This window comes from Ammospiza nelsoni, chromosome Z (assembly GCF_027579445.1).
Source record: "Ammospiza nelsoni isolate bAmmNel1 chromosome Z, bAmmNel1.pri, whole genome shotgun sequence".
Classification (NCBI taxonomy): Eukaryota; Metazoa; Chordata; class Aves; order Passeriformes; family Passerellidae; genus Ammospiza; species Ammospiza nelsoni.
The window spans coordinates 6151284-6174288 of NC_080669.1; the positions used below are offsets into that span (position 1 = coordinate 6151284).

General features: G+C 41.4%; 1 protein-coding gene across 1 annotated transcript in view; it reads right to left on the reverse strand.

Annotated features, from left to right (window-relative positions):
• LOC132086427 (coiled-coil domain-containing protein 171-like) overlaps positions 1–10749 on the reverse strand; it is a 49095-nt gene extending 38346 nt beyond the window's left edge. Inside the window, exons 1-3 of the mRNA XM_059492096.1 lie at positions 10708–10749; positions 2484–2658; positions 274–455 (exon numbers count right to left, since the gene is read on the reverse strand). Of these exons, the coding sequence (XP_059348079.1) occupies positions 274–455; positions 2484–2658; positions 10708–10749 (399 nt within the window). The remainder of the gene's footprint in view (positions 1–273; positions 456–2483; positions 2659–10707) is intronic.
• Between the last annotated feature and the right edge of the window lie 12256 nt (positions 10750–23005).

Sequence of the window (23005 nt, forward strand, 5' to 3'; positions counted from 1 at the left end):
TGAGTACTGATAATTTGGGTTAGGTGTTTACCATGACAAACAGGCACAACACCTTCCATCAAAGCCCCAAACCAGCATTACACACTAAGTGTAATAACTTCATAATTCTGTAACTTCATTACTTCTGTAATCTTCAGAATTATTCTGCAGTATTTAGCTATTTGGGTTTTTTTTCCCCCTTAAAGCAGAAAAACTCCAACCCACCCCACACTTTGCACCAAAAAACTTTCAGCCAGCATCTCATGGAACTTTCCATCTATTAATACATCATACCTGAAAAGCCATTTCTGCTTCAGCTTTTTCTCTAATGAGGAATTCTAGCTCAGCAAGGTGTACTCTGTGGATGTTATCCCTCTCCACTGCACATCTTTGTTGCTCTGCTTGAAGCTGCCACTGATCACTTTGAGCTATTTTGTCAATCTCTGATGCTTTTTGCTGATGTCTGTCATTGATTACTGTTGTTTACAAAAAAAAAAAAAAAAAAGCGAGAAAGAGAAAAAGAAAAATATCACTGAAAATTAGCATGTTCAGAAAAAAAAGTATAATGAACATAAGTTCCTCTGTGTATTGTGATATCCTGTGAAACAGTAACACTTCCAGTTTCACTACAGAGAAACAATCACATTTTGTGTTCCTGCAGCATCTTTCACACAAGTGAGGCCTCTATAGCATAGGGAACTTAATAACTTAATTACATTTTTCTGCAACACTTGGCTAGCTTATTTCCAAATATTTATGAGATACTTCAGTCTGTAGCAATTAATTTCAAGCTCATTTTAAGTATCAATAAAGACAAACACCAGCCACATGAAAATGATTCTAGGAAAACCTTAGGCAGGTTGGGCTAATGAGCAAAGGCTTAGCTTTTCTGGGGAAATTTACTGCTGCTCAAGAGAGTTAAATCTTCAGCCCAATGGTTGCCCCAAGATAGGGAAATACTGGATCTACTTCTCTGTGAAAGCTTAAATGCCAAGGAAGAGCTCTTTTCCTAAAAGCAGTTTTACTAGGAACTTTGCTTCATTTCACAGACTCAGTCAAAATATGTCGTATTTTTTTTTTATGTTGCTGAGTACAACTAGTTATGTTGGCATTTATGTGATCACCACTTTCTAATAGATTTTTACTTCAAATTCATCCCATTCTTCTGAAATTTCTTCCTAGATGGAGAAGAGGGAGAAAACCAGAAGAGACGTGTTGGGAAACACAGAGAATTAGTGGACACAATGATGGAAAAGATCTGTCAGATGTCAGGAATCGAACCTCAAGAAGAACAGCAGAAAAACAGTTTGGAGAAGATATAAAGACAGGCCACAAGTGAGGTGCTCTGTCCAAGAAGTTAAGTTGAGATTGTGTCAAAAACACCATACGAGGTGAGCAAGGCTCCAAGAGACAAGGAAGAAGAAGCAGTAAGTTAAAAACTGAAAAAGAAATGAGAAGCAACACGGCAACTATTTGGCTTTGACATTTGTCACAATGAAAACAAAACCGGGGGAAAAAAACCAGCAAAGAACAGAATAAAACTAAACTAAACTAAACTAACAAAAAAAAAAAAAAAAAACCCTACCAAACAAAAAACAGCTTGAGAAATTTAAACCAACCAAGATTTTTGTAATTTGTGTGTTCTCCAAATGAATGAAAGTGCAGAATTCTTATTATCTTTTAAAAAATATGGCAGTATAAATGCACTTTTAAGTTTCAGAGTCTCCTTCCATCCTTGTAAAGTTACAAAGTTCATGAGTGCTCAGGTCTTTTCAGTGAACACCAAAGATTCACAAATACATCTCCTGTACTGAATTTAAACAGCATTTTATCTACTTAGGTAACAACAACAACAAAAAAATCTCCCCAGCTTTTAAGAGTGAGAAATCTCTTTCTGTTTGAGAAGAATTAATAATTTGAGTTTCTGAATGCCAAACTAGTAGGGGAAAAATGTGCTGGTAAAACCATTCCTTTCCACATACTAAACAAAACCAAAGATGACATGAAGAGGCCAGATATGAGCAACAAAAAGCTAGAAATATCTGAAAAGGTGAAAGAAAAAAGCAGCACGATGAGAACTCCAGGGTAGAAAGAAAAAGCTTTTTGGAAAGAGTGTAAACAAATAAACAGGATTTGATTTTATTTTTTTCCCCCTGAAAACAAAAAGGAAGAACTGCTGGACATAGTGATAAGCAGGATGGGGAGAGGGACTCCTTAATTACAATTCTGTACACACTGAAGGAAGAAATAACAGAAGGTAAGGAGCAAGAGAAAAAAAAAGGTATTGATAGGCATAGCAGGTTATATTTAATTCATACGAGACAGCAAGTGTTCTGCAAAATCTTATGAGCTTATAGAAGCAGATGAGTAACACATGGGAAAATAAGAAAATAAGAGACTTTCAAAGAATGCTGTAACTGTAAAACCTTGTGCAATCTCTGCTTTTTTAATGACTTGGGACTGGTGTATCCTCTGGCCATGATTATTTTTTTTTTGAAAATTACCTTGAAGTTCCATAACTTTGGTTTTTGCATCACACAGTTCATCCTCTGCAGAACACAGCTGTAAATTAGCTTCTTTTCTAGCAAATTTCATTTCACTCTCCAGATTTTGACGAAGAAGTTCTCCTTTCTCAAGTTCCAACCTTAATTGCAGTATTTCTTTTTCATAGCGAGACATCTAGAAAATAAATATTTCAGAGATTGCATTCACAGCTACCATCTTATCCCATCTGATTTTTAAATACAGTCTTGAAAGCACACATTTTAAATACTTTTATTTTTTTAATGCAAACTGATTCTGTTCCTAGATCATTTTCATGTACCTTAAATGTACCTCTCTTTTTCCAAATGTGCTCTGCCTTAAGAAAATAAAAGCTACAATTATATTCCACAGGCAATTTTATGGTAACTGTACTTAGCAACTAGAAGAGCAGTTGTGTTGGGATATTACATTATCAGACACCTAAGAACTCACTATGTAAACACAAACTTTAGTCCAATGATGTTCGGCAGTCAAGCAGAATGCCATTAAACAAAACAAACAAAACAAAGAAAAGGCTTCAAAAAGGACTCCTATCTGGTGTAAGAAAGATAGTCTAGTCAGTGCTGCCAAAAACTAGACCCAGGAAACCACATTCAAGCCATTAGAACTCAAGAAGGTGGAAAGTAAAACATGAATTTCTTCAGAACATCTACAAAGCAGCAGCATCCTTAATGCATGCTCCATTCATAGGAAATAATTTAGCCCCCTTACAAAGATTTTCCCTGATGCTCTTGTGGCAAACTGGTACCTAAATGAAGTAGCAGTGAGAAAATGCTTCATTAAAATTTTCTTTAGTTTGAATTTTATTACTGATATAAGTAACAATTCTGCTCTTATCAGTTTTTTAGGGGCATCTGGTGTGGATGCTCATTCATCTGTTTCCTATTAAATACAGCCAATAAACCAAGTTTGTTGCTCCCTATCCATTTGTTTAAGGATTGCTGCTTCTTACACAGTGACTTGCCCTTGTCCTGATCCCATTGCTCCATCAATGGTGGGGTGATTCTGTAAAATGGACCCCTGGAATTACTGGGATTAAAACACTCAGACAAACAAACAAACCACATCTTATGCTGAGAATTCCAAAGCTGGGGGTGCAAAATATTCCTCTGCATGTTTGTACTGTTGTGTAGTGCTCAGGTTTCTTACACACACCTTCAGCTCTTAGCAATGACACTAAAAATGATATCAGTTCCTAGGGACAGGCATGAGATATCTGTACAGTGCTACTTTGTTATTTTCCAACTTCTGAATGTGATTTTTACTCACCTGATGAGAGGATCATTTCAAGGAAACAAATTGCATTTAAGGAAATTAATTTTATTCTTACCCTTAGAATAAATTACATTTATTCTAAGGGTAAAATAAAGGAAACAAAAAAAAAACCCTTACCTCTTTATTGTGTTGATTGTTTAATTCCAAATTTATTTTCTCCAGACTTTGGAGTTTTCTTCTCAGATCTTCAACAGTGTTCATTTCCATTTTATTTAAATCCTGATGCAATGGTACCTCTTGTAACTGGTTATCTGAGCTGAAAAATGTGTTTTGAAAACACATGAGCATTTCTTTGAAGTTTTAATGCTTCCTTATTTCAATTCCCCAATCATGGGTCCAGAGTTTTAAACCTTCACATAAGTAAAATTATTTTGTGCAGTTTTCTTCTTGCTGTTGCTCTTTGAAGAAAGGATTATATAGAATTGCTTATTGTGCAAGATATGAGATATGTGGCAGCAGGAACTTAAAAGAGAGATTCACTTTGGATTAATAAAGTTGATTTAAGCATAACATATTCATTATTATTTTTCAGTATCTTTGTTTCCAATAATGAACTTCCATAATTTTTGATAATTAACTTCCAGGAGGCATAGAAATGTAATTCCAATTATGTGAGTTAAAACAACTGCAAGCTTTTTGTCTCCACAAAAAGTCTCATTTTTTAACATTAGTTACCATCTCAAAACCATCTCTGTCACGAAACAAATGCACAGATGTGGGAAAACCCTCTCTTTTTAGACTTTGTCTTCTGAGATACATACATTCAAACCACAGACATGCAACTGATCACAGACACGACACAAATTGAAGGCTTAGTCCCCCAAACTACCCTGTTTCATCATAATTTCCACTACTATTTTAGTTAAAACAAAATCTACTTGGCAATTAGCAGAATCAGTCCTCAAGCACCACAAACAATAACAAAAGAGTCAACACCAAGTTTCTATATATAAAGTGAAAAATTTATACATATGATATATAAATTTATATATATACATACACACATAAATATATGCAGATACATATATATGTATGCATATACATATAAACAGTTACATAAAAAACTTATTTATTAACCAGGTAAATAATTTAAAGTGAAATTATTATAACTTCAAACTGGAAAATTTTTCAGTTATTTCAGTTCTTGAATATCAGTGTTCACATTATTTCATATGTTCATTTTCACATTATTTTAAATATGTAAGACTGAAACAATTATTTTATCCAGACAAAAAGTGCAAGAGTTTATGGGCAATAAATGTGAAATACATTGATAAAAGAAACATGATTAAATTAAGCACTAAACTAGTATCATATAATGCAGAAATGTAACTACCAAAATACCTTTGTCTACATGAAGTATTTTTTACAGAAGTAACACTATACTGGCATTTAAATATTAGATCTTCTAAATAAAAAGTCACTTTTTATTTAGAAGATCTACCCCTAGATTTGTGTATAGGCACAGTTAACATTTTTCATGACCAAAAATTTACCTGATGACATATTTTTCTCTTTTTTTTTTTTTTTTTTTTTGACTGGCCAAAGAGACAAATACTATCAATAAGGGGATCTGTAACTTAGGTTAAATCTTGCCTTTAAAGACATTATTACTCTTAAGGAAATTTCAGTTTTTTAGTTGCAGACCATAAATATTTTATAATTGAATAAATAGTAAGTATTTTCCCATTTAAAAAGAAGACAGACATCATCTGTCAGATCAGAACAGCTATATGTCATCAGAAATTGTTCCATAAGGTGCCGTGTTCTTAATACATTTTATATATTTAATAAATGTAGAGACAATAATCATCAAAACCTGCATGCACTGCATTATTAGTGTTCAGTACTTACTACCAAAGCCATACCCAAAGCAAGCAACATGAATCAAAGAGCAAGAGATCAACAACAATTAAAATCACTATTTTTAGTGCAACTCAGCTCCTGCAGTAAGAAGATTTGGAAATAAGTAGAACCCGAGGAGCTAGAGCATCTGTAAGCTGAATAAAATCTTGTTTGTGGACATCATGTAATAAGTTTGAGTGGCCCTTTTTTCTCTCTTTCTGGGGAAAACACAGAAGAAATAAAGGCAAGTAATATCATTCAGAGATGATGAATAAAGTACCAGTCTCAGTTGAAAATAGCTAAAAGCCAGACAGCACCAAGGGGGAAAAATGAAACCCAAACTGAAAACTGGGGAAGACTTGGTCCAAGAAAAAGGGTTATGGAAAGGGTAACCATTTATTTGGTGTGTAGGCAGCAGGGGAGTAATTTACCTTATTTAAACCTGGTGAGATGTAATATTATTTTCATGGAGGCCACACAGAATGGAAGCAAGAGAAAAATGACTTTTTGTAAAAACCTTTAAGGCTTTTAATTAACTAATTAAAATTAACTAACTTACTAATTAAGTTAATTAAATTACACTGGTTTGTGTGGCAGTCAGAGATAAAGAAATCTGTTTCTTTCAGCTCTCCTATGAAATATCCACCAAGAAAAAATCATAATGGAGATACAAATTAAAACTTAGAGGAGAAACTATCTATCCAATAAACTATTCTGCTTAACTGAATCTGTGGGGGGGAGAATAAAAAAAACCCAAATCCATACCATGCAGAAATTATGTGAGAACACAAGCATTAGCAAATTAAGGATGCCATGGAAATGAAAAATATTTCATTATTATTATTAAATAATAATGCTTTATTAGTATTAAAGCATTAAAACAGAGAACATAATATTAAGTACTGGCAAAAAAAGCATTAGACACCTTTTGAAATAGCATTTTATGCACAGCTTCTGAAGTCACAATGCAATTGGTGGAAACTTAAAGATATATATTAGAAAACCCTATTTTTTTTCTTAGTATAGAACAACAACAACAACAACAACAAAAGAAAAAAGAAAAAACAAAAAACCCCCAAAAAACCAAAATCAACAACCAAAAAACCCTCAAACCAATGAAAACAAACAAATGAACAAAAAATTCCCCAGCCGACCAGTGTCAGAACTGTTGAACTATTGCTTATGCTGCCCCCTTCATTTTGGTTGTCTGCTTATACATTTTCAAATAAAATGGAAACTAGCCTTAAGGATTTTTGTTTCTGTGGTACTTTCTTTAATTGTCACAGTGTCATGGTTTGGGCCTGGCGCAGAGCCAGTGCCCCCATGAGAATACCCTCTCCCTGGTGTCTGCTGTGAGATGTGACCAGGAATAAGCAAAGCAGGCTCCAACTTAGAAATAAAGAAAACTTTATTACCTAAACTACAAGAGAAGAAGGAAAAAAACTATAAGGGAAAAAATTGAAAACCTTACAAAAGCACTTTCCTCCTTCCCACCACCAAAATTTCCCAATCTGATACATTCCCCCAAATCACCAACTGCCCAGTCTGGCACCACCCTTTAGAATACTCAAACTTCAGTCCATGAAGAGGAGAGGAGTCCTTCTTGCACCATAGGCTTTCCCTGGAAACACGCTGAAACCTCGTGTGCTTCCATGTCACTCAGCACCGCCCGGAAAGTCCTGTTGCCATTTTGTGACATCTTCCTTCCATGCCCAGTGCTCTCACCACTGTGCATGGACCAGAGCTGCTTCTAGGGTTGTCTTTTAAGGATGCCTTGTCTCACTCCAAAAAGGTACAGTCTCTCCTTCGGGACATCTGTCCCCCTCCATTTTTTCCCACCCCCTGGGGCCGAGGGGTCCCCACAATGAACCCTCCTGGTTCTGAAGCACTGCCTCCCCCTAAATGCAGTCTCTGTGTCACAGGAATAATACTGCGTGAGTCTATGGCTACACAAGAAAAGTCCAGCCAAAAGGCCACTCCAATCAAATCTCTTCCCACTCAGCCCGTCTTCTCCACGTCCCTCGGGCCTAGTCCTTGGTTATCTCATTTCCTATCTTTCTTCTTATGCAGGTCCAAGGAGGATCAGCATTTTTGCAAGGTCCCAATCATGTAAGAAAAAGGGTTAAACATTTCAGTCTCTGTCTGTCCCAGAGCTCCAGCACTCCCACACTTGCTGCTGCTCCAGCCGGCACCTCCTCGTTGCATTCCCCCCCGCTTCTCCTCCTGGGCTGGCTGCTATCACATTCCGTCGTCGCCAGCTCTCCCTCTCTCTCTCCTGGGGGGCAGGGGGTGGCTGCCCAATGTCTCTTGGGGCTCCTCCACCCTTCCATCCTCAAGGGCCTCCTCACTCCCATCTCTGTCCAGGCCTAGGCCTACCACATGGCTGCCCCTCCCCCGCCCCGCCCAGCAGAAGCATCTGGACGGCGGAAGGAAGATCCGACCTCTTTGCCTCAGAGTCCCAAGAGAGTCTGCTACAGCTGAAGCTCTGGTTTTTAACCCCTGTGTCTTCTCGGAGGTGTGTCCAAACCCCACTGGCCACACCAGGTGCCAATATCAAAATCCGAGCACCCATTGGTTTGACCACAGCATCCCAGAATTCCCCCTTCTTCCTGGTCAAACCACCACACACAGCATGGCCAGCAAGTGCAGTACTTTATGAAAACTTTCTACTACCACTTCTAGGAGATTTTTCCTCCCATCTTCATTTAACAGCTAGAAGTGTGACAACCACAAAGCTGTCAGAAGATTCAGCCAAAGGCAAAACTGCACAAAGTCCCTAGAAGGTTTCAAAATATGCACAATTTGCAGCCTAACAAAATTCAGAGAATGTTTTCTACTTCCATTTTCATATATTAGTTGTTCATCAACTCTTGATTTTGAGCTGAAATACATTTTTTACCAACTACAGCTTTTAATAAGATACCATTTTTATTAAGACACCATTTTTAACAGGAATTTAAGAGCTTTCAAAAAAGCATATGAGCAGGTGAAATAGCTCCTGAGTTCTACATCACAGAAGGTATTTTGTAGCTCAAAACCTAAATTCTCAGTTTTCACTTCACAAGCCTGCTGCTTACAGGGAGCATTGACCATTGCAGAAAAGCAACTTTTCAATAGGTTCAATTCCACAGCTGGCAGAAAATGCAGAGTAGTTTTGCAATTGAGAGGAATGTTCTTTCATTTACTACCTAGGAGTGTAAGTTTGCTAAACTTCTGCAGCTAAGGGAGCAGACTGCAGTCTGATTTTCTAACCAACTCCGTATTTGTAAAATTTTGCAGTTCCCATATAACTGGCAGTTTTGTACAGACTAAAGAGAGACAAATTGCTTGTGCCAAAGATCAAACTTTTATCAGGTTATAAAACACAGGGGTCATGAAATGATTTAAAGCCAACCTCTACCACCCCGATTAATTTGGAAAACCCTCCTGTGCCTCCTGGGCAGTGTTCCTGCTTGCTGGCAGAAACTGTCTCTACCTCCTGATGACTCTATGACAGTTTGCATCTCTCACAGCATATCTGGTTCTTACTCAACCTGAATTGTATCATTTCAGGCATTCAGAAAATAAATAAGCCAAAAAAGCAGGAATTAATCTGTTAGGCTTAAAAAATCCAGAACTGGACCTTACCTAATAGGTTGACTGGAAGCGACGTTGTCTGAAGGGGCTGAACTCATGGTTTCCAAACTGTGGTTTTTTGAAGTCTATAAACTGTGGAGGATTAAGAACACAGTTCACCATATATACTTTTACTCAATGAGCTTCAAAGATCAGCTTCTTCTATATCATTAAACTATCAAGGCATCTAGCAGAGACATGCTTTGCTTTATTTGTCAGCCTACTAAAATATTGATTTTTTAAACCACTCATACTACCATGTCACGTGAACAATTACCACAACTGCAATTTGACATCAGCTTTGGGAAATAGAATTGTACTGCTATTCTTCTAAGCCTGACTATTGTAGAGAAATAAATATGTATATATAGCAGGATATCCACTGTCAGAGTTTTCAGAACACCAATAAAAAATATTATGTTTGTATAGATTGAGCTACATTCCTCCTAAGCAGATTACAAACTCTCCTTCTCTTCAAAACAATTCTACACAATTCTAAGGGAGATAAATGAAGGTACTGTGATTTTTTAAGTAGATCAGATATCCAAGGTTGCCTGCCTAATAGAACACTTGCTATGTTAAAGGCTGCTAAGTCTTTCACAATTTGTGCAGAATTTTTGCTTTAAGATGTAGCCCTGAAAACTAACAAATTAGTTTTTCATAACATTATTCTTTTTATTATTGCAACTTACACCAAAATCTCATAATGAACAGGAAAAAAAATGTAGTTTCATAACAGAATCAAAATGTTTTCTGTCACATCCACATCATTCTGAAGTTTTAAAACTTCTTTAAATTACTCTGAAGTCACATAGTGGAAAAGAAAAAACTGAATCTGAAGAGTGTCACCTGAGAATGCTAAAGATTTTGAATATGCAACATTCCTCTGTTAAAATATGTATCGATAGCTTACTAGCATACAAAGGATAAATTCAGAAAATGTGCTATTTCACTTAGGAAAAAAAAATTCCAGTGCCATGGAGCAGCTTGTGGGAGCTCCAAAATTAACCAAAACAGCAGAGGAAGTTTTTGCTTGGGGAATTACGTTTGATGTGTCACTAAAACCTTGTGTCAGTTTATTCTTGCAAACTTCCGAATAGATGCTGAATACTTCCCAATAGGCCCCTGATTTAGATGTGAGGAATAAATTCTCCTCAGTGAGGGTGTTGAGACCCTGGCACGGCGTGCCCAGAGCAGCCGTGGCTGCCCCATCCCTGGGGGTGTCCCAGATCAGGCTGGACAGGGCTTGGAGCAGCAGCCTGGGACAGCAGAATGGATCCCTGCCCACGGCAGAGGGTGGAACAGGACGGCATTTGAAGGTCCCGCGCCGTTTGAAGGTGATGGAGAACACTCGAGGATAAACCCAACCGTGATTTTAAGGGGCGCCAACTTAAACCAGGCAAAAGCCCCGACCTATAACAAACCCGCAGTGAGCCCACAGAAACTCACCGGAGTTCTGGAGCTGTCCCGATGGTGCTCGCCCTCCAGCATGCCAAGCTGGGACTGCCGCAGGAATTCCAGGGGCCAGGCGGAGCCCCGGACGGGAATTCCGCGGCTGCCTGGATACGCGGGGTGATGTCACAGCGCCCCGAACGCAGCGCGGGGCTCCCGCCGCTCTCTGCCGCCTCCAGAAATGTCTAAAGGCTTCAAAAGGACTCCCGACGGTAAAACGTAACTGCGGGGAGCCAAAAGGACCCACTGACACCACAGCCGGGCTGATGTGCATGTCCCCAGGGCAGCGCCCAGGTTATGGGGAGGAACAAACAGGCAGAAAGTTCTGAATGTCTGTGGACAGAATTCAGAGCAGGGGCTCTCTGGATCACGGAAGCACATCTCCCTCCATGAGGAGGGACTTAGGGTTAGGGAAAGGTTCTTGTGAAACCTCTCAAGCTGAGAGATTTCAAGCCCCAGGTGTGTCAAACACCAACTGAATAAAACCCACTCTACAGTATCCTGGGAAAGCACTTCCTCCTTCTCTGAGCACTGATGTGTTTTCTGCAGCTCCGTTTTTGAAGTTCCTGTTAAATTGTCTCTGTCTGCACACTCTGAGTGCAGATGATTTAACTATTTGCTGGCACCAGCTATGGTATCCTGAGCTTTTTTAAGGTTTTGTCTTATGGCACACATCCATCAGGATACCCAGACTGAAGGTTTTAATTGCAAGAGATAAAAACTCCACAACATTCCACACTCTCTGGGATAACTCTCAAAACTTCATTATTTGTTTGTGACCTGATCTCTGCAAATGGCTTTCAGCCATAATTTTGTTAATTCTATGTCATGTCGTTTTAAAGATACCGTACCAAATGAAGTAAGGGGGGGATGGAGGGTGTCCTGTGTGTTGCTTAATTTTTTCATAATTATTTCCAAGAGATTTTAGTGCACAAGGTTGTGATTTTAAAATAAGCAGATAATAACAAACTAACTCCATGGACAAATCACACACAAGTAAGGTTTAAGCTTGGATATGTGAAATAAAGATTGAGTTATAAAATGCAGACTTTCTCACAGTTGTCTTCTATTTCCTTTTGTGAAGAGAAGTTGTCAGGTCCAGTCCATGGCCATGCTCTCTGTGTCATCTTTTAGAGTTTCATACAAGGCTTGGCTTTTATCTGCTTCTTCACTGGAGTGCAATTCTAGTTTTTTGTTTGACTCCTGTAGCTGTTACTCCTGTTCATTCAAAAGTGATTGTACCTGATGCTTCCAATGTAATGCATTATTTAATTCTCCTACACTGTCAAACCTCTCATGTGTGATGAATCTTTGCTGAACAACATTTAATTGCTCTCACAGGCTCTGGCTTTGTCAACTTCTTTTTTTCATCTTACTGAAATTCCATTTGAATTCTGCAAGTTGTAGGTGTAGTGAGTGGTGTTCCATCTGTGCAGCATGAAGCCTTCTTGCAAATTCAAATATTGCCTTCTGCAAGTATGATTTTCATACTGGACAGTCTGTCACACAATCCACACTCCAGACAAGGACTTTTTCTCCAGATCAGTGGTGCGCTTGTTGTGGGCTTGTGGAACTGACTAATGGAACAATTTTACATTCAGCTTGTCCATAATTTCTGAAAAGGATTTTCTGGCTGCACCTATTTTTAAATATCCACAAAGCCAGGACTTTGGTTTGTTAACAGCATTCTGCTGTTCAGTCATGGAACTGATTATTGCAGCAGGGAAATTAACTGAAGTTAATTTAATTAACTGAGTGCTTCAAAGCTGTCAATTTATTCATTTTCACAAACTGGCAGATTATGCCTGTGTTTGGATTCTCCTACACACACTTGAAGTCCAGTGCCTCCTCTTAAGCCCTTTTGTCCAGGTGAAAAGGGAGCAAGAAAACTGGGCTAAAACTTTAACCCTTTTAGCTGCCAAAACTGCAATCACAGCTCCTAGGAACACATAAACCAGGCCTTTGGGTCTTCTTTTCCTCAGCCTTGTTTCATCTCGTTTGTTTTCCTCATCAGCATTAATAGGGAGAGCATTAATTAGGCTCCTGATTTTCTGTTCCACTGATTTTTGGATGTTGACCTGGTCCTGGAGAGAGTCTCTTTGGAAAGACATAAGCACAGAGTAGAGAGGACACAGCCATACCATGCTCCTTTTTGCCCACTCCTACTTGCTGCAGTCTCTAAATCCTTTTTTTAATTGCCTGCTAATGTTTCGGAGATTGCCTGAAGTTCATAAGTAAGAAGAATTAGAAGCTTATGGAAGTTTTCTATGCATGGAGAGAAACAAAAAATGCCACCATTAAGCAAAGCTGCAAATAAGGAAGAATAAAATAAAGAGCAACTTCCCAGCCACTCTTGCATACGAAATATATGAGATTTTGTTTCCACAGCAAGACCCAGCTACTGAGGATTTGGAAGGCAGCAGATCTGTTTGTGGCAGCTTACCATTACTCTGGAGCCCAGCAATCACATGCCTTGATTATCATGGATATCCTTTAAAAAGAAAACATGCCAGAGAAAATAATTTTCTTCCAGAGGCCACTCTGAATTCTGCAGGAATAATGATGGTTTGTTTTGTTCTGAGCCAGTTAGCCAGTGGGAAGAGAAATCCTCATGAAAGCATGGTAGTTATAAATTGGACAAATTGGGACTGATTCTAGGAAGCTGAGTTTTGAAGCATTCATCAGTTTACTCTCCATCCATCAGCTCCTGAGGCATGGACGTTGCACAATGAACCACAGGGGGAGAATTGGAACAGAGAGTTTGGAGAGGTTGTTTCAGGGTTGTTACACCAAGCAGAAAATGCTGGAGAGGTTTTAGCCTTAAATCCCGTGGCTGAGAGCAAAACCTCTTACTTAATAACCCTGTTATTCTCTGTTGCTTTTGGGAATTAAACTTCTGTTGCAGCCAAGGATTTTAGAGACATTTAACCCTGACTTGAATTTTCCTGGGAAAGGAGCTGTTCTCCTTGCTAGAAATCATGCCCTGTGTGCTGTCATCACTGTCACAGGTGCTGGTATTGGAGAAGATGTCTTTGGGTTTGATGTCATCAGCCAGATTTTCAGCTGCAAAAAAGCAACTTAAACATCACTGAACACTGCTGAAATTCAAGATGCAGTTATTTTAAGGTGTAATAAAAATGATATAAGTTTTTGTCAGAAAATAATTAATGCCTCTCTGACTTGAGATATCTATCTCCTCTCAGATAAAAGCATAGCTTTAAAAAACATGAGTGTTTCTAATACATGATCTTCTGCTTTCTTGCCTTCCTTCTCCAGAGTCTCACAGCTGATTTTTTTTTTTTTTTTGGGTGTAACCAGATGCTCATCCCTCTCCTTAGTCTTGTAGTTTGGTTTGAGCATCTCTGGGGAATAAGGGGCTACATTTTGCTCCCCAAAATGTTCCACTTGGTGCTGCACATCTAAAGTGAGCCTGCTTTGGGGTGATGGCTGAACTCCTCCAAAACTATCCAGGTTCATGCTTGGTGCATCAAAAGCCATTCTTCAGCAGAGCCTGAATGAGGTCCCTGAGGATCAGCTATAGAGGCAGCTGAGGAGAGGCAGAGGTTGTCCTTCTTCCTGCAGAGGGAGATTGCAGTTGCAGCATTTCCCTGGGCTGTGCTCCAGGTGCTCTGAGTCCCTGTGTCAGCTGCAAGGCTCAGTCCTGGCAGCTCCAAGCAGATTTGCTCTGAGGGATTCTGTGGTGTCCCCAAGCCCTGTGCTTGGGCTTTGAGCCCCTCATCCCAGCCCTTTGGAATCAGTTTGGAGAGGTGATGTGCCTCTGGCTGGCACTGTGAATCTGGGCCCTGCTGGGTTTGGAATCAGAAAGCCCCAGCTCCAGCAGTCTCTACTCTAAATGCCAGCATTTCAGTAGCATCTGCCCACTGTCACTGATTTCGCATTCCCTAATAATGAGGAAGATTCTTATCTGTTTTGTTTGTGTTTGAGTAATGCAGAGCAAGTACTTGATCTCAAACAAACTTAAACTGGGGGAAGTAAAACACATGTCAATAAAAATGGTTAATAAAAATGGTCTCTGATCACAAGGCTTACTCTGTGCTCTACTATAAATATTTTTTTCATTCACTACCTGCCTTTCACCTTGTGACAGGCTGCCATGTGGCAGGGTCACCTTTCCTGCAGGGATTTAAAAACTGTAAACATGGTGATCAGGGACATAGTTTAGTGGTGGGCTTGGCAGTGTTGGTTTAACAGCTTGAATTGAGGATCTTAGGGGGCCTTTCCAACCTCAGTGATCCCATGAGTCTGTGGTTATATGTTGCCCAGTAAACACCATGGATTATATCCACTTTGCTGTGGAGGGAGTTACATTTAAGAATGGGGAAGTAGAGGACAAGAAAAAAATGTTTTCAGCTGGAGAGAAACTCGTTGTCATGGGCTGACAGCCTTTATCCCAATATCGTGTGTTGTGTCTGGCAGCTGTGCCTTTTCTCTCTCCCCCCACCCCCCTGGCCATCTTGCCGCGGCGGGGCGGGGAGGGAGGAGTGAATGCGACCGGGCACTTTCGCTTTTGGCTTTTGGCTGCTTGGCTTGGCTTGCCGTTGCTTGCTTGCTTGCTTGCTTGCTCCTGCCTCGGCCCCTAGCTGATAGCTGCTTTTTTGTTTTTTTGTTTTTTTTTTTTTTTTTTTTGCTGCTTTCTGCTTTCTGCACCGTTTTTTTTCTTTTCTTTCATTGCCTCTTTCTTACCCTCCCCTGAAGATACTGGACCGGCTCTGGACCTGATCTGGGACGTCCAGGACCCCCGGAGTCAGCGAGAGAAGCTCAGCGCCCTCCACAACACTGCCTGGTTTCTTTTCTTTTCTTGTGTTGGGGAGTGTTCATTTGTTACTTGTCAATAAATAGGTTTTGTTTTCCACTTTGCTCCTCCGAGAAATTCCTTCCCAAACCCGGTTTTGGAGGAGGGGTGGTTGGAGGTTTTTTTTTGGGGGGGGGCTCCCTTTTGGAGATTTCCCCTAATTTGTCCTAAACCAGGACACTTGTTTACCATAGAGAAATATGAAAAGATGGAATAAATCATGGCATTGATGAACCTAGGGAAGTCAGGGGGAACACTTCATGCAGCTAATGATGAGGTGGCAGCCATCCTCATTTCAAGGTCATGCTTTAATTAGAAATTAAACATATGGCTTAGACCAGCTGAAGAAAATGTGCTGTGCTTTTCCTGCAAGAGAACAGTTCCTTCCATAGGTCCCAAGGCAATATGAAAATTACAAAACAGCTTTTCAGCTCTTCACAGTGATATTGTTTTTTTCCCTCCATTTAACTGATGGTGAAATCAAGACTACTATTTTAACTTGTATGCTGCAATTGTTGCACAAATAGATAAGATGATTTGTTAAGTAGAGAGAGCAAGAGGTTTTCATGCTGATAATACATTATTATTGACAATTTGATGCTTTTATCAAGTAATGGTAATCAACCTTTGCTTGCTTGATAAATTCATAGCCCAGAGTGTTGATTTTATCAAAATTACCTTTGCAGTTAAGGGTGTAATTTTCTGCTGATAAAATTAAGAATGTTCTCAGTAATTCGTAATTGTCCAATTATTTGGTATAATTTTTTTTAATGTTTTAACATGTTCCATGAGTTTCAAGGCAGCTTGAGTGCTCTGCATGGTGTGTCAGCATGCTGAATATGAAGGCACCATTCAGTGTTTTTATTATACACAGTCTTCTTGCTAACTAGGAAAATAAGGCCTGAGGGTGTTTTTTATTGCTGACTGTGAAAAACACATCACATTTTCTCACACCAGAACACAAAACAAACATTACCCAATTCCCCTTCCACTTCAAAAACGGTGTTATTTATTAGTCCCTACCAGGGGACAAAGTGATGCCCAGTTAAAAGAGTTCTGTGTCACTCAGGGGGGACAGCTGCCACCAAAAATGTGATGATTCTGGGTGCAGTGTTAACTCTGGTACCACTGATGCACTGCATGTCTATCCAGAAATAAAGACTCTCCTGATAAAGATTGCAGCCCCGGGGGAGGCTGGCGCTTCCCCAGGGCAGGAGGAAGAATTTGCTGACAGCATGGGCACTCCCATCAGATCAGCTGCTGTCAAGTTCAGCAGCAGCAGAATGAGAAGGGACTGGCTTGCTACAGCCAGCTGCAATGCACAAAGTGACACCAGCAGCACCAGGAAACCCTTCAACCAAAACCGAGCTGTGAGCTGCAAAGAGGAAACTTTTCTTAATTTACATCTACTTACCAGCTTTATATACTTAGAAGCTGCTTTACAGCCTGCCTTTCTCCATTTCCACCCCAGCTTTTCCTACATTGCTACCTGAAACAGCAAGGAACGCACCTAAGGGTTTGCAGCTGAACAAGATGAAAACCAAACAGCCATCTGAAATCCGTGTTTTCCTCTGCTCCCATGCTTCCTTGAAAATATTACTCCTGTGGTAGGTAATGCTCAAGAAACCATACCCTGTACCTGATAATTGTAGTAGATGAACTTTGTCTATGAAAAGACTCTCTGGGTTTTAGCAGAGAAGTGAAAGACAGATTACACACAGTGTTTTGTACCACCAGGAATTCAGAAGGCCAAAACCTCCTGAGCAGTGAGTAACAAGTGTTGCCTGGCAGTATCACAGATGTTTTTATTCTGAAAGGATCCAAGCCAAAGAAAGCACTAGAGGGCACACTTGCAGGAGGGCAAAACCAACCAGATTTTGACTGCAATGAAACACTTGACACACTGATGAAATTCCTCTGTGATAAATTAATGTAAATCAGGCTTGGAAGGAACATTCTCATTTCAAAGTTGGCTGGAGGACCAGAACAAAATGATAGGTGACAATATAGCAAACTGGAGAGTGATTGTATAATAAAATGGCACAGGGATAGATGTCTGGAGTTGCTCTATTTTAACACCCTCATCAATGATTCAGAAGAAGAAACAAGCAGAGAGTAATGAGATTTGATACTTGGGAGGATTAGTTAAAATTGGTGAGAGCAAATTAACGCAAAGCAACAGACACCAGAATCACAGGCCCAGAAATGCAAAAGGCACAAAGCACACGGGTGGAAAGCAAAATTTAATAAAGAGAAACCTGGGGGAATTGCAGGCAAAGTAAATATCAATCCATCAAGAGGAAACTTAGGAAAGGGTAACATGGGAAGTTATATCAGCAGGAGAGCTGACAAGTTATCATAGACCAAGCTTTGCTGTAAAGATGCTTCAGTGACATCTGCAGTGCCCAGCAAGGAGCTCCAACACCTCTGGCTCCTGGCACCATACTGGCAATTAATTCCCACCATCGTGCTCAACCTGCACATCCCTGCTGCAGCTGGAACTCAGATGGGAGTAGTGGGAAAGGAGCTGGGTAGCTCAATCTCCAGGAGAAGCCTGGAAGTGCTGCAGCCTCACTGCAGTAGAACAGATTGGGAAAGGCACAGCTTTGAAAAGACGGTGGGGAAGCATAGGAAGGAGGCAAAGGAAAGCAAAAGGCAGCTGAGAACATTAAAACCACAGCTTTGTCTGCTGAGCAAGGAAGATGGGACCTTTCCAAAGTATTTGGGCCATGGTGTACATGGAAATTCCAACCTTTCAGAACATAAGGGCAATCTGAGTAAATTGTAATGACAGAGAAAATCTATGAAATCCCCTCAGTGGAGGGACCTCTCTGTTCAAAACTGAAGATTGTTGTTGCAGAGGAGCAGCAAAGGCAGTGAGGATTATTCTGTGTCTGGGCAGCAGTGGGATGTAGGTTTTTCTGCCTGTCCTGAGCAGAAAGCAGACATGTCAGGGAAGCTGCTGAGCAACATCCAGGGAGAAAGAGCTCTGGAAGCTGGCAGCTCCCAGCTTGGAGCCTTCCTGTTAAGAGCAGAAGAAAGCAAGTCATTCACAGAATCCCAGGATGGGTCAGGTTGGAAGGGACCATGGTGGGTGATCTTATCCAAGTCCCTGCCCCAGCAGGGTGACCCCAGAGCATGTGGCACAGGATTGTGTCCAGGTCCTGGAATATTTCCAGTGAAGAGAAACTCTACAGCCTCTCTTGCAGTCTGTTCAGGGCTTGGTCACTGCACAGGAAGGAGCTCTGCCTCATGTCCAGCTGAAAGTTCTTGGGATCAGTCCCTGCCCATTCCTCTTGTCCCATTGTCCCTACAGAGCAGAGCCTGGACCCTGCTCTGCCCCACCCTGCAGACAGGGACACCCAGGGCTGAGGCCCCTCTCAGTTGGGGCTCCTCTCCAGGCTGAGGAGCCCCAGCTCCCCCAGCCTTTCCTGGTGAGGGAGATGCCCCAGGCCCCTCCTCACTCCCACAGCCTTGGCTGGCCCTCTCCAGGAGCTCTGTGTCCCTCCTGCCCTGAGGATCCAGAGCTGGACACGGCCCTCCAGAGGTGCCTCCAGGGCTGGGCAGAGGGGCAGGATCCCTCCCTGACCTGCTGGCAATGCCCTCCCAAGGGCACTCCAGGATCCCCTTGGCCTCCTTGTCCCCAGGGCGCTCTGCTGGCTCAGGGACAGCTCTTTGTCCCCCAGGAGCTGCAGGTCCTTCTCTGCAGAGCTGTTTGTGCTAGTGCTTGGGGTTATTCCTGCCCAGCTGCAGGACCCTGCATTTCCTTTCTTGAATTTTGGCATGTTCCTGACATCCTTGGCTAGATTTAATTCCAGATGGGCCTTGGCTTTCCTTGTCTCATGTCCACTTACTCTGACAACCTCTTTGTGTTCATTCCAAGTGGCCTGACCCTGCTTCCATCTCCTGTGTTTTCCTGCTTACTGTTGCATAATGGCAGGAGTTCCTTGTTCATCCATGCAGGTCTCTTGCACCGTTTTCACTCTTCTTCTTGCTTCATCCAGCTCTGGTCTGCTCAGTGCAGGCACTGTCATACAAATCCTGTCTGCCAGCTGTTTCCTGCAGCCAGCTTCATCTTGTTCCACGAGTGTTTATCAGGATAAAGCCAAAGTTTTTTCTAGCAGAGGAAAGCAGTGCTGGGAATTCATGTATTACCCAAAGCAAAAAAAAATCATAAATAACATTTTAATCGTGCTGAGGGACTTCTGGGCAACCCTATTTGTCAGCAGCACTACTGAGGATATGCCAAGCATTACCCCAGATCAGAAGGTTTTTGAACAGCAGTCACACAGATGGCACAATGAGCTATTAAACATGATATGTATAGGAAGATGACTCAGCCTTCCCCTCTTCAGGGCAAACAATAGGTGATGCTACCCCCGCCTGTGTTATTTTTCTGGTTAGCTGAAGTGCTACTGCTCATCTAACAAGAGTTTTTTCCAATATATTCATGACAAAAGCCAATGTAGAAAATAACATTACCCCATTCCAGGATGAGGATGTCACCTCACAAACAGAGACAGAGACAAGACGGAGATTTTTAACACATTCTTTACCTCTGTCTTCAGCATGGATGATGGAACACAGGAGTTTCAGTGCCCTGAGCTGGAAGACCACATTTGCAAAAGCAATTACCTCCCAGCTGACCCTTATGTGGGATTTGCTGCTCCAACAGGATCCCTACAGGTCTGTGGAGCCTGATGGGATTTGTGTGAGAATCTTCAGTTGCCAATGTCATCCCAAAGCCTCCCTCAAGGATTTTTGAGCAGTCAGGAGCTGGAGAGGTCCCAGCTGCCTGGAAGTGGGTGAACATTGTGGTGATTTTCAAGAAGGGCAAGAAGGAAAACCCCAGAAACAACAGGCCTGTCAGTCTCATTTCTCTGACAGGTAAAATCATGAACAAGATTATCTGGGAGGTATTGAAAAACACCTGAAGAACAATTCCAGCATAGCTTTATGAGGGGAAAGTCCTGCTTGCCAAACCTGATTTCCTTTTACAATAAAATACCTCCCCTTGTGGATCAAGAGAAACCAGCTAATGTGATCTTTTTGGATTTCAGCAAAGCTTTCCCTACTGTCTTTCCCAGGATCCTTCTGGACAAAATCCCACAGCTGGATAAACACATCATGCGATGAGTGAGCAGCTGGCTCATGAGTTGGGAGGAAAGAGTTCTAGAGAATCAGGTAACACCAGAGTGGTCACCTGTCATTAGTGGGGCTTTTCAAGGCTCCATCTTAGGACAGGTTCTCTTCAGCATCTTCACAAATGGCCTGAATGCAGACCTGGAAGGAACACGAAGTCTGACAACAGCATTAAGCTGAGAGGAGCTGTTGTCTGCCTCAAAAGACGAGAGGCCCTGCAGAGGCCACCTTGACAAATTAAAGGGCTGGACAATCTCCACCTGTGTGAAATTCCATGAGGGAAAGTGCTGGATTCTGCACCTGGGATGGTCCTGGAAATCCTGTTTGGTGGCCAGCAGGACACGAGCCAGCAGTGCCCTGGAGCCAGCAGGGACATCCCTGTCCTGGGGACACCAGGCCGGCTGGGCCAGGCAGGGATTGTCCTGCTCTGCGCTGGGCCGGGCCGGCCTCACCTGGAATATTGGGTGCAGTTCTGGCATCAGAACATAAAAAAGGCATTAAACTGTCAGAGACCAAAGGATGCCATGAGGATGTTGAAGGGCATGAAGATGAGGAGTTTTTGAGGACCTTGGTGTGTTCAGCTGGAGGAGACTGAGAGGAGACCTCACTAGGGCTCCAACATCCTTGCAAGGGGCAGGTTCCAATCTGCTCACTCTCTGACACCAGTGACAGGACTCCAAGAAATGGCCTGAAGTTGAATTGGGGGAGGTTTGGGTTGTGTAAGAGCTGAAATGAGGGATGTGGGACTCTTCAAAATGCAGTTTATTCCATGCAAGAGGTTACAGCAGTGCAGGGTGGTGGGTGACAGAGCCTGTGCCTACAGCTGTCAGCTCCAGCTGCGGGCAGGCCTGGAGACCCTTAGTTTAGCTTACAAATGCATTATATACTTTTCTTTGCTGAGCATCAATACAGTAGAACCAATTTATGCCTTAACTATTATCTATAGACTATCATAACTACTATAATTACCGTATTCATGTTACTGTTCTCCAGCCACTAAAAGCTAGTACATTACATTTTAAGCTACAAGTTGTTTTTAACTTTTCTTGCCGTGGAAAATTCTGAAACCTTTTTTCTACTTGTAACATTTGCTGACTTGTTTGCCTGTGCTTTCTTTCTGCTTAGAAAAACATCTTCTTGTTTGAGGTGGGTTTATCCTTTGCTCTAAGTCATAAAACCCCCTTCTAACTAACATACCCTTTGCCTCCTTGGTTATCCAGTAAGACTGGCTCAGCAATTATTTTCTTCTATATCAAAACTTGCTTCCATCTCTATTCCTCCTTCAGATTCTACATTCAAAAATCTTTTTGCTAAACATATTTATCTCTGAGACTTTCTTGTCAAACTTTCATCCTTCCCAGCAAGATTGGATACCAGGAAAGGTTTTCCCCCAGGGTGTGCTTGGGCCCTGGAACAGGTACCTAGGGTAGTGGTCATGGCACCATGACTGACGGAATTCAGGAAGCATTTGGACAATGCTCTCAGGAACATGATGTCACTCTTGGGATGTCCTGCACGGGACCAGAGCTTGAAATCAATGATCCTTATGGGCCCCTTCCAACTCAGCATGATTCTATGATTCTGTAGTCTTTCTCCTGGCTACCTATGGGCTGGGAAAAGTTAAAAACCATGGCAGCTGCTGAAAAAGGAGGGCTCTGCCACTCTGGTCTCCATTTGCTGTCTACAAAAAAGTGTGAAGCATTGTCACCAAAGGAAAATTAATGCTACTCAAGAGAGCAGTTAGTGATGCTTACCTTTAGACGTTTTCCCCTGATTTATGAAGAGATATATCCATGCTTGTTAGTGTATATTATTGGCAATTCTAAGGACAATGCCCACTACCTTTAAGCTGGGTAGTCCTGTTTCAAATCCAACAGCTTTGGCTGTTTTACAGCTTTCAGGTCCTGAGGATTTTTTTTTTCAGATTAGTTACTGTCTGAAATCTGCTTTGGAACCTACAAGAGAACCATCATATGCCCACACATTATAGGATCTGCAAATCTTGCAAACAATGTGTAGATCCAAGTGATGGCAATGGGAATTAAATGCGTGAGATACTGAATTAATTGTCATTAATTCCACTCCATCAAATTTGTTATTAATTTCACTCCACCGTTCACTGAAGGTGAAGGCTAAGAGGGTTGAGGGCAGCCTCCATGAAGCAAAACTCTTGCTGTTTTTCAATGTCTAAATCCCAGGAGGCTGGTAATCTTTTTCATAATTTGGTTTTTACTGAGGGACAGGGGTACTGCTGATGAAAACAAAGTGCCTGAGCTGATGAGCTCCACTTGTGACTCAGGAAAAGAGGAGATGATGGGGCAGGGTGATCTAGACATCAGG